Source organism: Neofelis nebulosa, chromosome 1, assembly GCF_028018385.1.
Source record: "Neofelis nebulosa isolate mNeoNeb1 chromosome 1, mNeoNeb1.pri, whole genome shotgun sequence".
NCBI lineage: Eukaryota > Metazoa > Chordata > Mammalia > Carnivora > Felidae > Neofelis > Neofelis nebulosa.
In genome coordinates, this window is record NC_080782.1 from 678,908 (window position 1) to 700,039 (window position 21,132).

The 21,132-nt window shown below is 65.2% G+C and overlaps 1 protein-coding gene across 5 annotated transcripts in view; it reads right to left on the reverse strand.

The window, feature by feature from the left end:
- SLC12A7 (solute carrier family 12 member 7) overlaps window positions 1-21,132 on the reverse strand; it is a 65,229-nt gene that overhangs the window by 16,828 nt on the left and 27,269 nt on the right. For 2 of the 5 annotated variants that reach the window (XM_058710695.1, XM_058710612.1), the window contains exons 2-6: window positions 5,633-5,727; window positions 5,149-5,271; window positions 2,742-2,888; window positions 1,685-1,739; window positions 688-818 (exon numbers count right to left, since the gene is read on the reverse strand). In XM_058710695.1, coding sequence (XP_058566678.1) covers window positions 688-818; window positions 1,685-1,739; window positions 2,742-2,888; window positions 5,149-5,271; window positions 5,633-5,727 — 551 coding nt within the window. Of the gene's footprint in view, window positions 1-687; window positions 819-1,684; window positions 1,740-2,741; window positions 2,889-5,148; window positions 5,272-5,632; window positions 5,728-15,685; window positions 15,890-20,131; window positions 20,349-21,132 lie in introns of those variants that run through there. The other 3 variants (XM_058710758.1, XM_058710833.1, XM_058710902.1) reach the window with 3 other exon arrangements.

The following is a 21,132-nucleotide window of genomic DNA, read 5'->3' on the forward strand; positions in this document are numbered from 1 at the left end:
GGCCCCTGGGTGCTGCCACCAAGACACGAGAGCGGAGAAGAAAGACTCATAGGAATGCCGCGCTGGGGTTGGTGTCGTGGAGGCTGGCCCTCGGGTGGCACCCCCAGCCCAGTCCGCAAGGCCAGGGGGCACCCGCGGGCCGACCACCTGAGAGTGATGATACCACCTGGGAGGCCCTACCGGGCACATGCAACATGAACCAAGCGCGGGCAGCAGAAAGGACCGACTCGTGGCCAAGGAGCTCTCTTCTGGCAGCCCCACCTCCTCCAGCGGCCACAGCCCTGAAGGCCGGGCCCCCCGACCCACCCTGGGCTCCGGCCCCCCCCGGCCCACCCTGGGCTCAGGCCCCCGCGGCCCACCCTGGGCTCCGGCCCCCCCCCGGCCCACCCTGGGCTCAGGCCCCCGCGGCCCACCCTGGGCTCCGGCCCCCCCCCAGCCCACCCTGGGCTCAGGCCTGCGGCCTAGCAAGCACATCCGCTGGGCAAGAACGCTGGGGCCCACCCGCCGGGCGGCCAACGGACACTGGGTCACAGCTGCGTGGGCTCTGAGGAGACGGACGCAGTCAGCCTTCGAGAGCCCAAGGAGGCGGTGTCAGAGCGACACGGTGAGGGGCCGGTTGAGGGGCCCCGTGCGCCTCGGGACAGGCTCCTCAGGCTCTGGAAAACCAGCCCAAACCAAAGCACTTACCAAAAAAATCTCAATGGTCCCCAGGATATACATGGCCCCGGCGAAGGTCGTGCCCAGATAGAAGCAGAGGCCCACAGCCCCTCCAAACTCAGGCCCCAGGGACCTCGAGATCATGTAGTAGGAACCGCCCGCTGCGAACCAGAGGAGGAAACAGCTTAGGGTCGCACCACTTACCGTGCTGCTGAAGGTGAACCCAACACCTCAATTCTGTGCACTCTGCCCCAAAAAGGCTGAGGACACCTGGGGCCGTGTGGGCACCGTCTTGCACCAGAGCACGGCCGACGCCTTAGCTGACCCTGGATCCCACACCAGGCCCCTCCCAGCCCCCGACGGGCGGGGAGCACAGCCACCTGGGTCTACGCCGCCTACACGGCTGCTGCCCGCTGGGCCAGGGCGGCTCCGGGCCGGGGGCAGCCTCCCCAAGACCTGGAGATGGAACGCACGGTCCCTCCCTGCCCTCCTCGCCTGGAGCTCACTGCCCACCTGTCACCTGTCCCGGGGACGGTCACTACAAGTAGCCGTGACTCCAAGGCTCCCAGGCCAAGCCAGGTCCCCCAACAGACCGGAGCCCCGGCAGGCCCTCCAGCATCCCGGCCGCTGACACCGGTCAGAGGGTGCCTGAGGCAGGGACTGCCCGCTGTGGCACTTCAGTTTAGCCGCAGAAATGACTCGGTTTAGAAAGAGGATGAGGGTCTGGGGGAAATTAACTCCAGAACCAAAGGCAAGAATCAACCCGTAAAACGCCAGCACCTCCAACCAGTGGACAAAGGTGAGATTTCACAAAGTACCGGGGAAGTATTCCCTTGGGTTCCTACCCAGAGAGGCCCGATTTCCCAGCAGGCTCGGGCGCCAGGCCAGGTGCCAGGGGACAAGCGTGCACAGGATCCCCGCCTTGGTGCCCTTGGGGGACACCAGGACGCCAGCTCTCGCTGCATCGGTGGGCTGCGATGCCGAGGGAGGAGGACGGCCCTCCGCTCGGCCTTCCCGGCACCCTTACCTGGGACCACACCGTTGGTGGCGATGGCGCTCATGGAGATGGCGGTCAGCATCGTCTGCAAAGACACCGGAGATCCTCTCAAAAGAGAGAACACACCGGGAGCCGCGCCGGCCCAATCGCAAAGGAACTGGCGAGCAACCAGCCACGTGGGCTCTGGCATGCTCCGGGATGCTCCTCATCATCTCCCACCTGACCCCCAAAGCTGGGCTCCTGCAGGCCATCAGAAACACCCAACGCAGGACCCCACCTGGAGCGAAAGGCTGGCTCCTGCCCGAGTGTCCACCTGCCGTGGGGTGTGGCTAAGGGTCCTGCTGGGCACATTTGCTACTTAAAGAAGCCTCTTCTCTTATTCCTGGTTTGTAAGTTTCTGTGGCAATTACTCCAGATAACCTCCAGGTTCCTCCAGTAAAAGCAGTGTCACAGGAGGAAGGGGACACAGTTCAGGCAGCCACACCACAGCCCACAGAGCTGTAGGGGGCACAGGCAGGTCCCCAGGGGGCCAGGTCAAGGGACTCTCGCCTGTTGTGTTGTCCGGATTTTAGCCAGAGGGCTCCAGGTGACACCGGGGGATCAGAACAGCCAGTTACAGTCCCCACAGTGAGAGCAAGGCAGGAAAGGCTGTGGCTCTTGGAGCAGGTGCCCAGGACACAGAGGCCACGGCAGACCCACGAGCAGTGGGAAGGAGGCCTGGTGCAGTTGTGCAGAGGAGACGTGAGGGCAAGGCGGGTCTGGGGAACCGGGGTCTGGGGCTGAGCAAGTCACTGGCGTGGGCCCTTCCTTCGAACAGGGAGCCCAGGGGCTTCAAAACCGGAAAGGGACCTCGTCAAAACACAGCACCCTCATGAGTGCTGACAGCGCCCCTCAAAAGCCCTCGGCCATCAGGATGTGCGCCCCAGCATCCTTTCACGGACGCAGGTACAGGAGTCCCGCTGGCCCATCACCGGCCCCACAAGACTCGACTTCCCTTGGGCACAGCGCCCTGGAGAGCCCCCGGCCACCCACACGGATGGGTCCCTGACGTCCAAGCGCCACCCGCCCGGGGACTGCAGTCACTCACGCAGGTACAGCACATGGACACGATGAGGAAGGACTCTAGGATGCCAGCCGCCCCCACGATCCACGTCAGGCGCAGAAAGAGGATCACGCCGAGGATGTTCTGGAGGCAGGGCAGGTAGACGCCGATGAAGGTGCCCATGCGCGGGCTCTGGAAGCGAGCACAGCAGTTCCGGTTCCAGGGAGGCTGGACCCTCACCTGCAGGCATCCAGCTGCACGGCCCTGCCCCGGGGGCCCCGGGAGCCCCGGGACAGAAGTTCAGCACGTCGGCCGGGCAGACAACGCCAGGGGCCCAGCCCATCCTGTCCGACAGCTGGCATGACACCACGGTCAGGTGGTACAGGGCTGTCTGAAGAGGCAAGATGACGTTCAAGGGAAAAACCTCTCAAGTTCAGGGAATTAAAAAAAACAAACAAAAAAACTGGGGAAGATTTGCTTTGAAATCACTTCCTGTGAAAGAGAACAGGCTGCAGTCGAGGGGCTGGAGGCAGCTCTGCCGGTTCGCGGCCCAGGGACGGGCTCCCCGAGGGCAGCAGGCTGCACCCACATTTAAGGAGGCAGGTAAACTCTCAGGACCAAAGGGCTGGTCTCCACGCAGGAACGCCTGCCCCCACGAGCCTGGACGGGGCAGGGCCACAGAGCCCCACGGGACCCCACAACCCTGGGGAAAACCCTCTGAGGGCACCCCCGAGCGCGTGGGTGTCTTCACGTCTGGGACGCTCAGCTCCCTCTTAATGCAGGGCCTGGGCCTGCCCGCCCATGGGGTGCCTGGCTTCTGTGTGCCCCCTCGAGTGGCCACGGGGCAGGCGAGAGCAACTCAGGGACTTTCCAGTTGTGTAAACTGGGAACGCACTGGCCAAGGGAGGGCGGTGCCAGGCAGGGGGCGGCGTCTCGTTCACAGGTAAGCGCCACGCAGCCACCCCAGCTGACGCAGGGCGTCCACTGCTGTTCTGCACCTGGCGTCGGGCAAGACCCAAGTCACCCTGGAAGAACCTGCAGTTCGCTCCTACAGGCGGCTTTGGTGGACCAGCCCGGGCGGGGCCGGGGGGGAGGGGGTGGACATCTGGGGATGAGCTCCTGTGCTTGGTTGGTCACAGGGGACAGTTAAGGGAAGCCCCCATCCCCAGAGGACCTGGTCGGCCCTAAGTGGGGCGGCTGATTCGTGCCACCCAGAATATGTCCGCCTGGTGACGATGGGTGTGCTGAGGGTCCCAGGGTGGCTGGATCCCTCCTGTGACCGAAATCCAGCCTGCAGCACCTGCCCCAGTGTCTCCAGGGGACAGAGGACAGACAGCTGACCTGCCCCCCGGGCAGGTTGTCCCAGGTCCTAACCTGGCCACGGGTCCAAGCCACGTGCTGTGCAGGTTCACCAGGCTGGACACTTAGATTACGTCCCAACAGAAACCACGCTGAGGGGTCTGGGCTGCACTTCCGTGCAGGGGAGGCTAGGACACACCGGGCCGAGCTGGGCAGCCTGGGGACAGCGGGGAGAGCCAGCAGGGGCCGGCACACCCGGGCCCACCACGGCAAAGCACCTGTTCCGAAGGCAGTGGACATCACAGAAGCCCCAGCACGCGCACAGAGGGACAGGCACCGATGGGTGCTGAGTGCACAGAAGACGCCCGCGGTTCCCAAAGTCTGGACCGGAGAAGAGCCTCTGAGGCCACAGGCAGTGCCCAGGGTACATGGGAAACCCCAGAGCATCTGTCAGCATGGCACCTGGCCCACAGCATCCATGGTATAACCTGCGACCAGGGCCACCATGGGCTCCCGAGGACTGGGGAGCGTCCTTCAGGGCACTGCTCCCTGCCCCCAGGAGGGCGGCCGGGCCAGGGCTGGGCAAGGCAGTCCTCACACCCCACGTCCCTCACTCCAGACTAAGCAGGTGGCACTTCGCAAACACAGAGCAAACGCGCCCAAGCGTCAAGGGAATGGGAGAATCCATTCTGCTGGCTTACAGTAAGAGGTGCCTTCTGTGGCCGGACTTCCTGACAGCCGAGGTCAGGCCGGACACAAGATGCGGGAGGGACTCCGTGCCCGCAGGGCTGGTGCCAGGGGCGGAGTGCGCAGAGGAGGGAGAGGCGGCCAGGGCGCCCCCAGGCTGCCACAGCCGGCTGCAGGAATCCGGCAGAAAACGCTCGACCCCTCGAGGGGAGACCAGGTGCCCAGGCCCCGGGCCGCCTTCGTCCTGCTGGCCTGGCCGCCGCCCTGCTTCGTAATCCCTGAAACACAGCACCTGTGGGCAGTACTGGCCGGGCCAAGAGCCGGGGGAATGATCACCGTGGCAGGTCGGAAAAAGCCCTCGTCCGCCCTAACTGAACCTCGTGCAGACGAGAGACAAAACTAGTGTTCAGGGATAAGGGAAGAGATGGGACGGGGGAGAGGGGACAGGGGGAAGGGTGGGGCTCACCTTGACCTCTCGCCTCTTGCTGTCCTCGTCCTCCTCGTGCTCCACCACGCCCTGGCTCAGGTTGGTGTAGTTGGCCAGCTTGTTGAGCAGCGAGGACACCATGGGATTGCTGTCCATTTCCTCCTGTTTGGGGCCAAGCTGTGGGTTAGTTACCCGGATCCCCAACCCACGGGAGCGACGCCCAGCAGGGCTCCCTGCGGTGTCCAGCCCCACACCCGGGGCACACAGGGCTGATGCGGGCCCTCGACGTCCCGGACGCCTGCACACCAGGGTCCCCAGTTGGGGTCAGGAGCAGAGGTCGGGGCTCCAGGCCACAGAGCCGGGGTGTGGGGCTCCCCCCATGCACAGGGCCCAATCAGGAGGCCAGCCCTCCGCCCGACCCCCAGCTCCTCACTAGACCGTGGGGTCTCGGGGCCCCGGCCCTGTCATGTGACCGAGTGAAGCCTCGGCCCTCGCACTTTGTGTAGAAGGAAGCATGAGTCACCTCAAAAAGTGCCATGTTCTTCCCTTCAAAGCAGTTCTCCGGTTCCACATCCACATGGTTAATAAATGGGCTGTTTTCTCTCGAGTTTCCATCTCCTGGTGGGGAAAACGCCCAGGGCAGTTTTAGGAGCAGCTGGAAGGAGGCAGGGGCCACTGCAGACCCGTGCGGGCCCAGCCCCCCCCCCAAAGGCCTGGGGGAGGACCTGTGACACTCCAGGACCCTTGGCTCCCCCCGCCCTGCGCACACACACTGGCACACGGCCCCGCCCCCTAGGCAGGACCCTGCCCCCCAACCCCCCCCCCACGCATGTGCACACGCGTGCGCACACACACACCCGCCCCCCGCCCCCCAGGCAGGACCCTGGATTGCACTTCCCACTCCAACGGGTCAAGTGCAGCCCCCACTGACGCAGCAAGACCCAAGCTGCATGCCGGGGAAGGGGGGCCTCCACTGCATCCAGGACCCCCCCCCCCCCCGACAGGACAGTCCCGTTTCCCAGGCAGCAGCTGACCACGGGGAGACGGTCTGCCTGCCTTGGGGGAGCCGCACCTTGTGGTCTCGGTGCCCACACGAAGGCCCAGGGCAGGCCAGCGTGCCTCAGCTCCACCCACAAGGCTGGAGGTGGTCAGCCGCCCGCACACAGGCCGCGGCAGTGTCTCCTGGTGCCAGACGGCTGCCCACAGGGTCTGCAGAAGGAGCAGGCGCCAAAGGAGCACCTTCCCCGCTGCACAGCGGCTGGCGACCCCTGACCATCTGCTCCTGAAGCCGGGGTCATGGCCCTGCCACCTGGTGCCCCGCCCACAGGCACGGTGCCCCCAGGACCCTGCATCCCCCAACCCTCTGCCAAGAGCCTACACTCGGCACGGCCGTCACCCTGTGCCATGGATGGCATCAGAAAGGAAGGACAAGGGCGACCTCCATGCAGGCGGGGTCACAGCCAGGCCCTCGACCAGTAAGCGAGCGATGGCTCCCGCCCCCCACCTATTTCTCCAGGGTCACAACAGGCTTCAAGAAGAGCCTATACGCCCAACCCACGTGAAACCCATCAACCTCACGAGTAATGTGTTCAGGGCAAAGCGACGCCCCGACTTCACCCCATCCTGGGAGTGTGGCTCGCAGGGGCGGGTCCAGGCGGACCCAGCCACGTCTGCAAACCCTGCGATAACCAGATGGCCCCAGACCAAGACCCGCAGTGCTTCTTACAAAAAAGTTAGAATAAAAAGACTGCTCGGCGACCGCATAGCCCATCGGCGGGCACGTGGTTTTCAAGACAGCTCAGCCCACGATGAAGGTCTGCCCAAGTTTAAGATCCTGGGCACACAGAACAGCACCCACGGACGTCAGGAGAGAAGCACAGAACAGAATGTGTCTACCACACGGTTTTAGCCCCCGAAAGGGCACGTGGCGCTCACCCGCGGGTGCTGGGATGCCAGGCAGTGGTGGCACTACCTGCCGGGGTCCGGGGAGAGGACTCTGGGGCAGCCTTCTGCTCAGGAATAAGCCCCAAGCCCCAAGCAGGCCGCACGCCTCCTGCCACACCATCTGGTGTCCTGACCTACGACCCGCCACGCAGGGAGGCTCCCCAGAGCAAGGACCCCAGGAAAGTCTCCAAAACCAGCTTTCTCAGACCCCAGGGCACCGGGTGAGACTCACAGCAGGCCCTGTGGGGTGACCCCCACCGCGGTCCAACTTTCTGACAGAATCCCCAAAGGACAGGAGGGTCACCATCCTCCCCAGACACTCAGGGGTGGGAGGTGTCCACCAGTCTGTCCCCGTGGCGGCTCAAAGTGACGAGGGGCAGCGATGGTGGGCCACCACACTGGGCACAGCAGAGAATCCCTCAGCCCAGGCAGACCCCGAGGGCTCCCCGCCCCTCCCACCTCCACAACCCACCATTCGCCCCAGCCGGTCCGTGGTCTGCACCCCACAGCTTCTTCCGGACCTTAACCCTGTGCTCTCACCAGCCGGCGCCTCCTCGCGTGGCCTCTGAAACCACACCCGTGTTTCACACTTAGAGAAAGAAAAAGCAGAAACAAAGATGGACAAAACAGTACACGGAACACAAACGACCGTATTCCACCGAATGCCGTTCTCCACACTCACCCCAGCGGGGCGCAAAGAAGCGGCCCGAGTGCCCTGAGCGCAGACGGAGTCCTGCACTACAGACCCCGGAGAACTAAGGAGACCAAAGCCTCAGCGGGGTCCCCTTCCCAGAGACCTGGGTGAGCGCTTCCAGACCCGGCCTGTGTGTCTGTGAGCGCACGGCACACACCCAGGCCGCTGGGGCAGGTGTGCGGGGCGCGGGCTCTTCACCTGTGACCGTTCCACCTGCCTGTCCCCCCTGTCGGCCGAGGACACCCCAGCACATCATCGAAGGGACAGAGTACCAGCACGGGGCTCCCGCTGGCCACCCCCAAAACAATCTGTGTCCAAGGTCACAGCACACGTACCAAGTCCACACGCGGGTGAACAACGGGGGACGGCACAAGCACCTGCCAGGCTGCATCGCCCGCTAAGCCACAGGGAGGGATGGGGACGGAAAAGCCCCCGCGGGAACGATGGCTGCAGTGGCGGCTTGCGCCAGACCTGCTCCACATCACAAGGCAAGCACGCCCTGGGGGAGAAGCCGACCCGCTGACCTAACCAAGGTCAAGGTTAACACCAGGGTCACAAGCCAGCAGACACCCAGGGAGAACACTCGTGACTGGTGACTTCACCGGAAAGCCTGAGACAACGCCAGACAAGCACAGAAGCGGCCCCTCAGGGAGGCAACACCACAGAGGGCAAAGACAGGCGTGGAATGTTCCGGAAACAGGGACAGCACAGAGACGGGGCAGTGGAGAGCAGCACGTGGCCCACGTCCTCTGATAAAGGACACTGCCGGGCCGACTGGTGAAGCCAGAGGAAGAGCCACAACAGGGAGAAAGTGCCTGTTACCAGGAGAGGCGTCTCCCACAGCGGCTCAGAAGACAGAGCAGCAGAGGGGGCAGAAACGGGTCCCCAGAGACTCTCCACGGCCTCACAGCTTCTACAAACTCTACAGTGAGAGCTTTTAAAAAAATATATCAAGCAGGGCGCCTGGGTGGCTCAGTCGGTTGAACATCTGACTTCGACTCAGGTCATGATCTCACGGTCCGTGAGTTCGAGCCCCACATCGGGCTCTGTGCCCACAGCTCGGAGCCCGGAGCCTGCTTCGGATTCTGGGTCCCCCTCTCTCTCTGCCCCTCCCCCACATGCTCGCGTGTGCTCTCAAAAACAAACAAATGTTAAAAAGCAAAGCCAGAGAAACTCCCACGGTGTAGGGCTCACTCGTACATAAAGAAGCAAGTTTTATCTCGAAGAAACGACAGACTGAAAATTTCAGAATTGAGGCCCGGAAGACACACATACGGGCAGGCACCATTCACACATGCCGGCACACAGGCCTCAGACCACCACTCGTAACCAGTGTGTGAAGAAATTCAGGCAAAAATCTGAGACCCTGAACCCCCTGGGTGAAAGACAGAGGAGCAGGTCCCTGTATCGTCAGTACAAAGGGGAGGTGCCCAGTACCAGGGTCGTGTGGGGCCACGCGAGCCACACGGTGACAGGACGCCCCATGGCATTCCTGCCTCAAAGCGTTTCTCCTGAAAACCACCCCAAGCAAATGGCCACGCATAAATTCTGTGGCATTCTACGAGCCTCCTGACCCAGATCCTTCCAGCGTGCTGATGCCAGGACAGACAGCAACGGGGGAAAGGTCCTAGAGCACAAGTCCAGCAAGCTTCCTCTGTAAAAGGCCACAGTGCCATCACAAGCACCTGGTGCACCAAAGACAAGGTGTGAACAAGCAGCAGGGCCACGTGCCAATAAAACTTGACTGACAAAAGCAGGTGGCCAGGCCACAGGCTGCAGAGAGCCCAGCACGGGGCTCTCAACACACAGCCGTGTGTGATCCTCAGGGAGGCCGCCAAGCAGGGAGGTGGCCGTCCTGCCTCCCACCCACCCTGACCCGCTCCCAGCTTGCCCAGCAGTCCCTGCCCCTGCCCCACCTCACGGCACATAGGATCAGCCTGGTCAAAGCCCCCCACCTGGCCTGCCAGCCCAGAGACATCTGCGGAAACCAGCGCTTCGGGGATCACTGCTCTCTGCAGCCTGACAGCCTCAGCGACCGCAAACACCTGCACCTGCTCCATGGGACACACGACTGGTGAGCAGGCCCAACCCTGGCCCGGGACCCAGAGACCACGGACGCGCTCGCCCAGGAGCGGACCGGACGGCTGGCGTCTGCCGGTCTGGGGCCCAAAGTCTCAGGAAGTAACTGGAACCTGGAAGGAGCACAGGTGGGCGTGGGGTGCGAGGTCCTGGCCAGCAGCGCTGTCCTCGTCCCCTCCTGTGCGGGCTACTTCAGATGAAGCCACACCTCACCCCGTGATCTTAACACAAAACGTTCAACACGCTTTGTTCACAACACAACACAATTGTGTTCTTAACACAAAATGTTCAGCTTTTCTGTGAAAGCTGCCCCCTGCCCCCGCAGTGCTGGACACACATCCAGACAGGGACTCTGCCTCGTCCTCCTGAGGCCCCCGTTAGGGTACAGAGCTCGCCCCGCAGTCCTGGAGGCAACTCCCCACCCGCCATCCCCCCCCCCCCCCCCGCCCCCGACACACACCAGTTCTGACTCCGCTAAATGCAATCTCAACCCCTGGTCAGGGAAGATCGGATGTGACAAGGGCAAGGTCATCCTGGCAGACAGCGCCTCCCTCCCCCAAGCCTGAATCTGGTTACTCTCCAGACTCCAGGCGCGCTGCACAGCCCTGGCTCCCTTGTCCCTGAGAGAAGTGTGTGCAAATGCAGCAGGCAGGGCAGGGATGCCCCGGGACAGGGAGGCAGGGGCTCAAGGAGGCAGGGAGGCCAGCCACCGACCAGGAGTCCAGAGCCCAGACCCCGGTGGTCTGCTACCAACTGGAGCCCAGAGCCCCAGTTGCTGCTGACAACAGTGTCCTCCTGCAGCCCCGAGGGCCAGAAGCCCCCCCCCCCCCCCGTCCCTGTCCCTCCTCGGGTTACAGCGTCCATCAGCCGCCGTCCCCTGGCTTGGTCTCCTCCTCCTGAGTGAGCCTCACATCACTCCCCACCTCCCTCGGCCTCCAGGTTTGCATCTAGGATTTACCAGTGTCTCTCCCTGAACCGCTCCCGAGAAAGGGGCACAGACTGACTTGGGAGGGTCGGCGGCCACCCCCCTCCTGCCCCCAAATGCAGGCTCTGCTCCGCTTGTGCTGGACCCCAGACATGCAGGGCACCTCCAGCAGGATGGAGTCCCCCCCAGTGGCCCCCTGGTGCATCCGGTGCCAGACCTCGGAGCACGGCCCGTGGCCAGGACCTCTCTGAAACCCCGTTACGGCCGGAATGAGGTGTTTCTCGGCTCCACGGCCCCTAACAGCGGATTCCTGACCCCTGGGCCTTGCCCCCTGCCCTCCACACACCACATCCAGGACCAGTGCTGCAACCTGGATTCCGGAACCCAGGCCAGCAGGCTCCTCCTGGGCCGGACGGTGAGTTCTGTGTCCAGCCAGCAAACACTGCCAGGCTCAGGTCAAGTCCCCGTGGTTTTCACGGCACATTTCTGGCTAAAACAGAAACACTGTCCGTGTCGAAACCAGAGGAAATAGAATGAGGGCAAGAACCGTGACAACTACCCCCACGCCCGCCGCCCCAGACGCCTGCTAGCACCATGCACGGCATCCTATCCCGGGACCACGCTCCAGCCTTTCCCGCCCCAGGTCCCCGGGAAAGCGGAAGGAAGGGCCGTCTCAGGGACGCACGTGCCCCACAGGGAAGCCGACGGGAAAGCGGACGCCCTTCCTGCCCGCCCGGCCCCCCGCCCAGCCAAGGGCCTCCTCAGGTGTCCGCTGAGCCCGCCCACCCGGGCCTGCAGGGCCACCGCTGGGGTCGCGGGGGAGGGACGGAGGCCTGAGACACTGCTCCCCGAGTTCCACACGGACTAGCTCACGTCTGTACGTTTCACCTGTTTCCTTCACCCCGCGCCCGGTGCGCCCACCAAAAACAAATCCCTTTATTTAAGACCAGTGTCACACTTCTGCTCCAGTCTGGGGTCCCTGACACAGGATGGAGGCACGATCCGCCTAACGCCGGGTCCACCACATGACTGACCTCCGTGTGCATCTGGCTGGCCTCGTGGAGCCCGGCACCACAGAGGAGTGGCAGGGGGGCCTGCCTATGGCTCCCAGAGGCCTCCCGGCAAGGACGGAGCCCTCACTTCCAAAGCATCAGATGCATCCTGACCCCAGCACCCATGGGACACCAGGTGTGACCCAAAAGCAGCTGACCCCCGTGAGCAGCCTCATGGTCGGAGGGGCAGTGTGGCCTCGGGGACAAAGCCCCCCAGGCTCCCCCCATCTCCCGCTTGCCCACGGTTCCAAAAGGGGGGAGGCTCCCTGGGGAACCACCTCCGGGACCTCTGGGAGACGGTCGGCTTCAGACGCTGGAGGAGTGCAGCCCCCTCCCAGCCCGACCCCGGCCACCACAGCAACTCGCTGCTGCCACCCGAGAGACCAGGCGAAGACTCCGCCTCCGGGACGTTTTCTTCAGATCCCACACTCATGGCCCCAAAAGAGGGAACATCCCAGGGGACACTCGGCTACCAGGAGGCGCCAATGAAGAAAAACTGCAAAGCGGGAGGAGTGCCCGGAAAATTCCAGGACACACAGACCACCCGTGTGCACAGTCATAGGCGCTGGCACAGGCACGGCACGCGGGCACACTCGTGTGCACAGATACAGACCACACACGTGCGCGATCACACGCACTGACAGACGAACGGCACAGACGTGCCCGGGGAACACGCACTCCCACACGTCTCTGGGGACCACACCTCTGACGGCCTCACGGCCTTTCCTGAAGGGGCATGCCCCCCCCCCACCCCGCACAAGGAATGACGGACCCCCACTCCCATCGGTCACTTGGCCGTTTGCCCACTCTGGTCTGCCCTCTCCCGCGACCTCCTCCACATCAGGATCTGCAGTTGGCGACCAGGCCCAAGGAGGGGGTGGGGAGATTCCGCCAGGGGCACCGGGCCCTCAGCCGCCTCCTGGGGCGGCTCCTGTTACGGACACAGGCTCCCGTCTGGCGGTGACGGAGACCCTGCGGCTCAGGGAGGAGGAAACCCAAGACTGACCCGCGGCCACTCCTCTGGTTTCGGCCCAACTCGATCCCTCCCCAGTGACTGCGGAGCCTCCCTGGGAACCGGCCGACGACAGAGGCGAGAGATCACGGCCACCCCTGCGACAGGCCGGCTCCTGGGCAGGGAAACTGAGGCACGAGATGCTCTCCTGCGGGCCCCGCGGCACTCTGGGAGCAGAGGCCAGCACAGATGGGGACGCAGGGGTGGCTGCGGCCAGCACCCTGCAGGAAGCCACCGCTCACGCCACCTGCACGCGTCCCCCCACTCCCCGAACGGACATGGGTCCAGCGGCCCGGCACTGAGTCCCGGTAGCCGCTCCCTCTCTGCCGAGGTGTCGGCAAGCTCCCCCCCCACCCCGGCGTGGAGCCACGCACACGGCCCAGGGACGCAGGAGATTCTGCGGCCGCCCCCATACCACCCCAGACCACACAGGACTCAGGGCGGCACCTCCGCCTCCTCCCCCACCTGCTCCTCCAGAAGAAACCGCAAGACAGGAAACCCGCCCAAGGCACAACAGGGCCAGAGACACAGGAGCGGGAGACCCGGCCAAGACTTGCACTGACACCTCAGCCCTCCACCAGAGAAGCAGCCTGGCGGACCACCGCCCCCACCCTGGGACACGGGGGCCACCTGGTGGGGCCCACTCACCCTGTCCACCTCCCCCGAGGACATGGGAGCCACCTGGTCGGGCCCACTCACCCTGTCCACCCCCCGAGACACCTGGTCAGGCCCACTTGCCCCGTGAACCCCCAGGACACGGGGGTCACCTGGTCGGGCCCACTCACCCTGTCCACCCCCCTGGGATGCCTGGTCAGGCCCACTCGCCCTGTGAACCCCCAGGACACAGGGGTCACCTGGTCGGGCCCACTCACCCTGTCCACCTCCCCCCAGGACACGGGAGCCACTCACCCTGGGACACCTGGTTGAGGCCTGCTCACCGGGGCTCCTGGCAAGAGGTTCGAGGACCCACATGATGCCAACAGCCACGGACAAGGGAGCCGGGGTGCAAACAGCACAGCTGGCCGGGGCACCTCACTTTGTCCGGCCCTAAGTCCTGCTGGAGCTGCTGAGCTTATCTGCACAAACCAGGCCTCTGCTCTGAACAGGGAGTTTCCCTCCTTTTCACAAAAGGAGAGACGTTAAGCCTCTGTGCTGTCTCCGCCAACAGCACTGCCCTAGAGCCCCCCAGAAGGGAGCCCAGGCCTGCGCGGGTCTGTCCCCAGCAGGTGCCCACACCTAGCTGCCCCGACCACCAAGGCCCAAACTCCCACCGCCGGGGAGACCGGCTCACGTGTTCCCAGGTGCCACAACCCCGCAGGCCTGCTGGGTCCTCGTCCAAGGCCCCCCCCCCCCCCCCCCCCCCCCCCCCCCCCCCCCCCCCCCCGGCAGCGGGCCTTCCTCTGGCCCCCGAGGGCAGAGCTGGAGACGCCCGCCTGCCCGGCACAGCTGTTGGCTATGGCGACACACCGCAGGGGGCGCTCGGCCAGCGCGCCTGCCCTTGGGCGGTGGTAACACCTAACAACAAGCTCTGCCCTGCGGGCTCACGGCTGCAGCGCCGGACCCGGCTCGCAAAACGCACACCCCACTGTGGGTGACAGCGGCAGACCCCGGGCCAGGGTCCCCACAATCACAATCAACCGAACGCCAGCTGCCCCAGCTGTGCAGGGATGAGGAACGGCCTTCTGCGGCGGCCCCCACAGACAGCAGCCCTGGGAAGGTGTCCCTGGCCCAAGGTCACCGGTCCTCCGACGCAGGAGCCCGGGCCCGCCCGGGAGTCACCCAGTCATGCGCCCTGACAGAGGGTTCTGCGGTGGGCAGTCCCCCCCGCCACTCACCCGCAGGATCCCACCGAGCACGAGAACCTCGGGCCCACTCCGGCCGCCCCTGTGGGGCACCTAACGCCCCGAGAACTCCATCCACACCCCCCAGGGACACAGGGTAAGCAGGGAACACTTGAGGCCATTTCCTTGAAAGAAATACCCCGAAACTCACTTGAGCCTTAACCTCTGAGGGTGGGCAATGCCCCGTGGCCCCCAGCCCCTCAGCAAGGTGAGTAGGGGGCCCCACAATCTCCGACTGTGCCCACAACACCAACAACGCACAGGCCCCACGGAGCACCCCCAGCAGAGAGAGGCAGGTGACGGTGTCCAAGGACGGCCAGCACAGCAGCCTCTCCACATCCAAGCCCCGCAGCCGCCAGAGTCGGCTCCTTCCTGCTCACAGGCACGAGAGGCCGACCTCTCAGTCTGTGCAGAGCCCACATACCCCACGCCCCCCCAGCCACCACCCCCTGCACTGGGCAGCGAGGCTCCACGCCGGCCGGCCCATCCACGGAATTCCCCTGGGTCATCTCAGTGTCCCGTGGCTTCAAACTCTGACTCATCGCGCCTCCCTGTCTGGGGCCAGGCTCACCCCAGAGGCCACTGCTTTTCACACACACCCGGGGGGAGGGCGGCATTCCAGGGGGGCCACCGATCACCCACAGACAGCCTGACCCCTGCTGGTCCAGCACACGGATACGGGCACAGCCACAGACCCAAGTGCCCGCGTCACCAGGGAAGGCCAAGTGAGCAGAGGGTCCGTCTGTGGGGTCAGCCACAGCCCACCTTGCGAACGGTGACTGGGTCGGGGGTTCACCAGGACTCCCCCACCCCCACGGGGAGGCTACAGCTCAGAGATGCCCCCCCAGTCAGGACAGCCACACAGCCAGGGACATCAGAACCAGAACAGGCCGGTCTCCGCATGGAGAGGCCTAGCCTGCCCCCTGGCCACTCTCCCCCTGGCACCACCATCCCGGCACCCAAGCGTCCCCTTCCACGAGGCCATGCTGACACCCAGCACCACAGGGCACTCCACTGTCCCCAATGTACCTCAAATCATGTGCTGGCCCCACAGCCTCCATGTCCCCAGGAGCAGGACACACGCCGATCCGAACACTGACACACCCAAGGCCACAATGGACACCAGCCGTGGTGGATGCTCCAGTCTTCACAGAACTGCCCTGCGGGCCCTGTAACTGCGCAGCCCCTCGGGGAGAGGCCACGAGAGGCAGACCCTCACAGGCGCCCCTTGTGCCAAACTCACGGCAGCCACCCCCCACAAGCAGCTACCACGGCCAATGGTGTCCACAGCTCAGATACCCATCCCAGCATAGCAGCATCACACTGAGAATGTCTAGGGAACTTTCTAGAACAACACACTCAGGGATCTATGTGGCAAGTTTCCTCATAATGGTCATGGGAACAGATCTCACATCAGAGGCACAGACGTGTCTCACCACCACTTCCTCAGCCCGGGTGGCAACAGACATCCCCTGAATGACACCTCCAGCCACGTCACTGGGCTGAGAGGGCAAGAACAGATGCCCTGACACCCCAACACCACGTGACCACCAAGCCCCTGTGCCTGCCTCCCCGTGCGTGCACACACAGTCCACATGCGTGCACACACATGCACACGGATACACAGCCCATGTGCGCGCACACACGAGCCCAGCAGGGGACCTAGTCGAGCCAAGGGCCTCCCCCAGGAAGACCGTCTGGGAGCCCAACAGGCGCACAGAGACGTGGGAACACGCCCCACGCGTGCTTCCTTCCACCTTGCCGCTTCCCCACCGGAAACCGAGTCTGGGCACGCACGCACGTGTGGTACCCCCCTCCCCCACCCGCCGTCTAGTATCACGACGTCTCCCTAAACGACACAATGAGACACAATGACCGCTGATAGCCGTTTCCAAGACGGTGCTGGGAGCTTGCGCCAGCCACGGACTCTCTGCCAACGGGACAGCGGGCCGCCTCCCTCCCTTCCTGAAACCCCGTGTCCTCGCCCAGCAGAACCGAACCCGGAAGCCGCCGTCCTGGCCGCTCTCCAGAACCACACAGCTCACTGAACCCTTGCCCCCACCCCAGGAGAGCTTGACCACTCCGGCAGCGGCGACCCCCCACCCCGGGCAGCAGCCATCCGCGGCGCCGAGAGAGAAGTCGCCTGAGGTCCAGGGCCGTGGCTTCGGAGTGCTGCCCGCTGCCCTGGCTGCCGCGCCCAGGGAAGCAGAGCCCCCCCCTTCAGAGGGCCGGGAGGAGACCCTTGGGTGCCCCCAGGAGCTGAGCTGCAGAGCAGAAGTCACAGACAAGAATCCAAAAAGGGGAACAGTGACGGGGTGAGGACGAGGCTGGGGTCAGAGCCTGGGGAGTGAGGAACAGGAGTCTCAGCCAGGGACGGGGACATAGGGCTACCGGCCGGGTCCACCCTCCAAGAGCTGAGCCCACCGACCTCCGTGGGGGCCCAGGGCCTGCGGCCATGCCTCACTTGCACACCTGCCAGCTCCAGAGCCCCCACAGGGCCTGGAGGGGGCTCCACCCAGGCCCAACACTCAGGAAGGTTCCCAGAAGTCCCTAAAAACCCCACACTTGGAAGTCAGGAAAGAAGCATCCGCACTCCCCACCACCTCCCTCCCGGAAGATACTTCCACCAAGAAACACAACACCAAAGGACGGAACTAACCCATCCTTTCGGCCTGCGATCTCCAATCACGAGAAAATGCAGGACATTAAAGGTCCTCAAGAAGGCACGGCTCCCCAGCCCCGCCCCCCAGGCAAGACAAAGCTGTCATCCAGAACACGCCCCTACCTCCCCCGGAAGCAGGTAGGGAGGCAAGGAGGGTTCCCGGCAGAAGGCGGTGCTGACCCTGGCCTCCCCCTGCCCAGGCCTGCATTAAGCACCACCCGGGTGAAAGGCCATGTCTTCCTGGCTCTAAAGCACCAGCCACAGGCCCACCAGCCGGGCAGCTAAGGTCAGTGCTGGCGTCCTCCAGCCTCCGTGCTGAAGGCCGGCAGCAGTGGGGGCCTCCACGGCCACAAGATAGGCCCCAGCTTCACGACGCATCTGCCTGGTGTGCGTGGAGCTGCGGCAGGCCGATGGCGTAAAGGCTCCGTCCAGCTCAGGACCGCGGCTGACGCAGGGAGCACCCGACAGTCCCGCCGAGCTCTGCCAGGCCAGGTGGGCCTATGAGCGGAGCAGTACTCCTCCCTGACTCCCACCCACTCTCAGCACACCCTGGCCCCTGACCCCCAGCTGGGGTCTCAAGCCTCCTATTTCCAGACAGCTCCGGGCTTCCAAAAACACCCCAGAAGGGTCCCCTCAGTGTTGCTTCGCCACCACCACCGGGAGGCCCACCCAGAAAGCCAGGAGATTCCCCAGGGGATCGGCCAGTCAGAAGCACCAGCGGTCCTGTGATGGAGCCAGGCTTGGCCACTGGCGGGGATCTCAGCCTTCAGGAGAGGCTCCTGCCGGGCCTTCCCAGCTCGTAAAGGACTTTTCCTCCACTAGAGTGACCGTCACGCTGGCCACACGACACAGTGCCAGTCACACGGCACCCTGAGCACCAAATGGGCTCTGAAAGCTCACGTGCAACATCAGAGTCCAGCCTAGCAGAGCCCCCTCCCCGAGTACGGTGAGCACGGTGACCACGCAGGGGGCTCCACCCTGTCTCTTCCTGAGGGAAGATGAAGAACGGAGAACACACAACTCAAAGACCCAGCTGACTTCTGTGCTGGCTCAGCTGAGCGAGAGCACGGCCCGGGGACTGAGGCTTCGTCACCAGGCAAGCTCGCGGCCCACGCCTGGCATCTGCCTGAGCTCCCGACACTCAGCTCCCACAGGCAGTGAGGTTCCTGAGGAGCCAGGGACAGAACTGAAGGGGTCAGAGGATGAGACAGTGGGCGGGGGGCTCGGACCCCGGCCCCCCACCAGCCCAGCTGGGCAAGAGGCCCAGCTCTCCAGGCAGCGGCAGCGCCCAGCCCTCGGGCCCTCGGACAGGAGGAAATGGGCAGGAAGAAAATCACCCCAACTTCAAAACAAGATGCACTCCAAGTCTGGAAAGATAGGACTGCAATCGCCGGAGAAGGGGCCGGCTGACGGGAAGCGGGACACCCAGGCGAGGCAGGAGAGGCTCCTCTGGGAACACGATGCACTTGATGTGGCCGCTGTAACACAGCGCACCCAGGAAGACCATGCAGGAGCACCCTCAGAACCACGGAGGGCCGGGCACCCAGACTGCCTTCACAGGCCACCCGCTTTCAAGCCCTCGAGCCAGGCAGGGGCAGTGACCAGCCCCAGACCCCCGCAGGCAGACAAGGACACGGAGGAACAGCCCAATGAGGACAGCGCCTTCCCCGGGGCACCTGACACTGGTTGCTCTCAGGAGGTGCCTGACCTAACCAGCCAGGGTAGACGGCCCCCAGCGGTCTGAGGCCCTCTTTCCTTAACCCCTGGAGCAGGGAGCCTCTGCCCAACCGCAGAGGAGTGAGACCTGGGGCTGTGGGCTGTCCTCTGACGACCCCCAATTCTAGAGGGCAGCGACTGAGGGTGACCCGTTCATCAGCCACAGAGAACCCGGGGTCTGAAGACTGCAGGACAGAGGGAGCAGGCCTGGGGGATCCGGGATCCCCGGGATCCCCCCCCCCCCCCCAGAGAAAGTGAAAGCGCTAGACGTCTCCTGATTCCGGAAACAAAGAGGGTGAGGAGGACCCTCGCCGGCCAGCGCCAGGCTCTGCAGGATGGGCGGCCCCTCCCCCAGCCCGTGGGAACCTGCCGACCTTCCTGCCGACGACCCCAGAGAGCGGGTTTGTCGGCGGCCAGGCGAGGCGGCGCCCAAAGCTGGGCTCCCAGCCGGGGCTTATCTGGCCGGAGCCCTTTGCCCCAGCGCGCAAGGGCAGAGCAAAGGCAACAGAAAGGAAGCAGGAAGGCACTGGGGCGGCCCCAACCCCGCGGCCCTACCGGGACTGCGGGACCGGGGGCTGGGGGGTTCTCAGGCAGGGCGAGGCCCCTCCCCGTTTCCATAGCTACACTGGGCGTCCCACACCTCCTCCCGTCCCACCGAGAGTGCGAGAAAGAAGGTGCTTCCTGTGTCCCCGTGGGGCTGGGACACGCAGGGGGCAGCAAAGTGGAGCCCACAGTCCCTGGGAGCATAGGCGCAGCAGGGGCCCTGAGCCCCGGGGACAGGCTTGGCGAGGGGGCTCTGCAGGCAGGGGGGGTGCGGGGACGGGGGGGGGGGGTAAGGGGGGGTTCGTGAGAGGTGAGACCAGGGGGAGAGAGGGACCGTGGGGAAGGGGAGCCTCCGAGGGAAGGAGTTGGGGAGAGTGGGTGGAAGGCAGCCCCGCACCCCTTCCTCGAGGAGGCCGGCCTCCCCGCGTCCCCGCTCCCGGCCCCTCCCGGCTCGCCCTCCGCCCCCTCCGGGGCTGCCTCTCCTCCCGGCCGCCCCCGGGCCCCGCGCAGCCCGGCTCCGCCTTTGTCCCGCGGGCAGGTGCGGCCGCGCTCACCCGGGCTCTGGCAGTCGGGCTCGCCCTCGGGGGGCCCCGGCGCCTCGGTCCCCTCGGTCCCCTGGGCCGCCGCGTCCTGGCAGCCGTCCGCCCGCGCCTCCACGGGCACCACGGTGAAGTTGGTGGGCATGGCGCTCCGACTCCGGCTCGGGCCCGCGCTCCGGCCCGCGCTCCGCCGACGCGCCGCGGGACTTGGGAGCAGGGGCGGGGTCCGCGCCGGCCGCCCCCGCCCCCTGGCCCGGCTCGCCCCGCCCCCTGGCCACGTGACCTCACCTGCCGTCCCCCTAGGCCTCCGGAAAAGTTTTCCGCGCAGCGGGGCGGGGCGGAGCGGGGCGGGGCGCCTTCCGCAGAGGTCCCCTCCCCCAGCCTGCGCTCGGGGACGGCCCGCGCCCCCGGGGTCGCGCCTCCCCCAGCGGGTGACAATCCGCTCCTGCACGGTCACCCTGCCCGGAGGGGGCCCTTGCCCGCTCTAGCCTCCAAGCCGCCGAGTTCCCTGGAGGCCTCCGCCCGCAAGGTCCTCCCACACGCAGTCTGGCCCCCTCGAGGACAGAGCATTACCCCCCACCCGCTCACCACACCGTGTGCGGATCTGGTCTCCCCCTTCCCTCCTCCTTGCCTGGCTCAGGAGCACCCACAACCTTAAGGAGCCATGCCTGGCATAGGGTGGGGGGCAGAGGCTGCTGTTGGGGCTCAGTCCTCGACGGACAGAACCCAGACACAAGTTACCGAAGCTCTGAGACAGGTCCAGGCCCACAGAGGACCCCAGGCCTTGCTTTTCCCGGCCTCCACCCTGGGGAGCCTTCCTTTTCCTTCATCTGGGCCCTGCAGCCAGGGAAGGAAGGCCAGGCACAGCCCTGGGAAGCACCGGCCCCCTATCTTCCAGCCCCTGGTGCGCTCATTAACAAAGGACACGGGAAAAGTAGAGAACGGGAACGTCCACCAAAAGGAAAGTGAGTTATGGCATCTGGTGCAGTGACCCACCCCAAAACACGTCTACTATT